Consider the following 1,128-nt stretch of genomic DNA (forward strand, 5'->3'; position numbering starts at 1 on the left):
TCTTGTAGCTCGATCGGTCACACCGCCATCGCCGCCGGGGAGCGGGGGATGACGATCGGCCGTCGATCCCGAAGGGTCGTCGGTTGAGCTAGGGAGCCTGGCGATGGACGCCACCGCGACCCCTCGTGGCATCTCTCTCGCCGTCGGCGAGCCGGGGGCTCGCAGACGGCCGACTTTCTATATAACCAGTAGGACAGCCGTGAGTGTGAATCGGATAAGGAGTTTGCGTCCGTCCACCGTCTTCGTGGACGTCTGTCCTCGTGACACCCACACCCCACACGGCCTGTTTTGCTTCGGCAGCGTGCACCTCGATCCTGCACCGTGTTTGTTATGACCCCCCCCAATGAACACTCCAGTGAGGGTGGGCGAGACGATCGAGGGGTCCCGTACCATGCGGAATCGACCCTATCCAGTGCTCAAGTGCTCAAGAGGCAAAAACGGCTTCTTACGCTCGGCCACAGTCGGGTGGGGGGTGCGGCCCGCGCCGCCTAATTCCGCGGACGGGCCCCTCCACCCTTCATGTACGGATCATGTAGTCCCCACAGACGCTGAGAGAGAGATTTTTAGCAATACCAAACAACTCAGACGCTGTCGTTCGTTCGTGGGATCGCTTGACATACACATGCGACCTGGTAGCATATGCATGTGAGACAAGCAGAGCACTTGGTTGGAGCACTTTGAGTGTAGTTATCAATCTCACACTAAGGGCGTAGTTAGTGGGCGTATAGTCGTATATATACGCCCTTACTAGGCCTCAACCCACTTTACTCATGTACATACTATTATACTACTCTGTAGCGCTCACACCCAGGGCCGGGGAGCTAAGGGCGGCGGCGGCGGCACCCTGCGGGCCGGACGATCGGCAACAGCGTGTGTGCGCTGGACGCAGCGAAAAATGGTCCACGCCGTGGCCCACTTGCCCGGCACCTGGCGGCTCCTCTACTACGACGCGCCGACGCGTGGAGAGCAGATCCGGCTATTATTCGCGCTCGGCGGCGTGCCGCTGCAGGACGTTCGGCTCTGGCCCTTTCCAAACGGCCTCGACCCGTACCGCAAGGCGGCTCTTGGCGCGGACTCACCGCTCCTGGGCACGGACAAGTGCCCCTGCGTGACCGCTCCCGACGGCAC

At 61.2% G+C, this 1,128-nt stretch overlaps 1 protein-coding gene across 1 annotated transcript; it reads left to right on the plus strand.

The window, feature by feature from the left end:
- Positions 1-895: 895 nt before the first annotated feature.
- Positions 896-1,098, plus strand: EMIHUDRAFT_259944 (hypothetical protein; the record flags this gene model as incomplete). Its single annotated transcript, XM_005793337.1, has 1 exon — positions 896-1,098. A coding segment is annotated over one exon (203 nt), but the record flags the coding sequence as incomplete, so codon positions are not given.
- Positions 1,099-1,128: the final 30 nt, after the last annotated feature.

The sequence above is a fragment of the Emiliania huxleyi genome, assembly GCF_000372725.1.
Source record: "Emiliania huxleyi CCMP1516 unplaced genomic scaffold EMIHUscaffold_10106, whole genome shotgun sequence".
Taxonomy (NCBI): domain Eukaryota; phylum Haptophyta; order Isochrysidales; family Noelaerhabdaceae; genus Emiliania; species Emiliania huxleyi.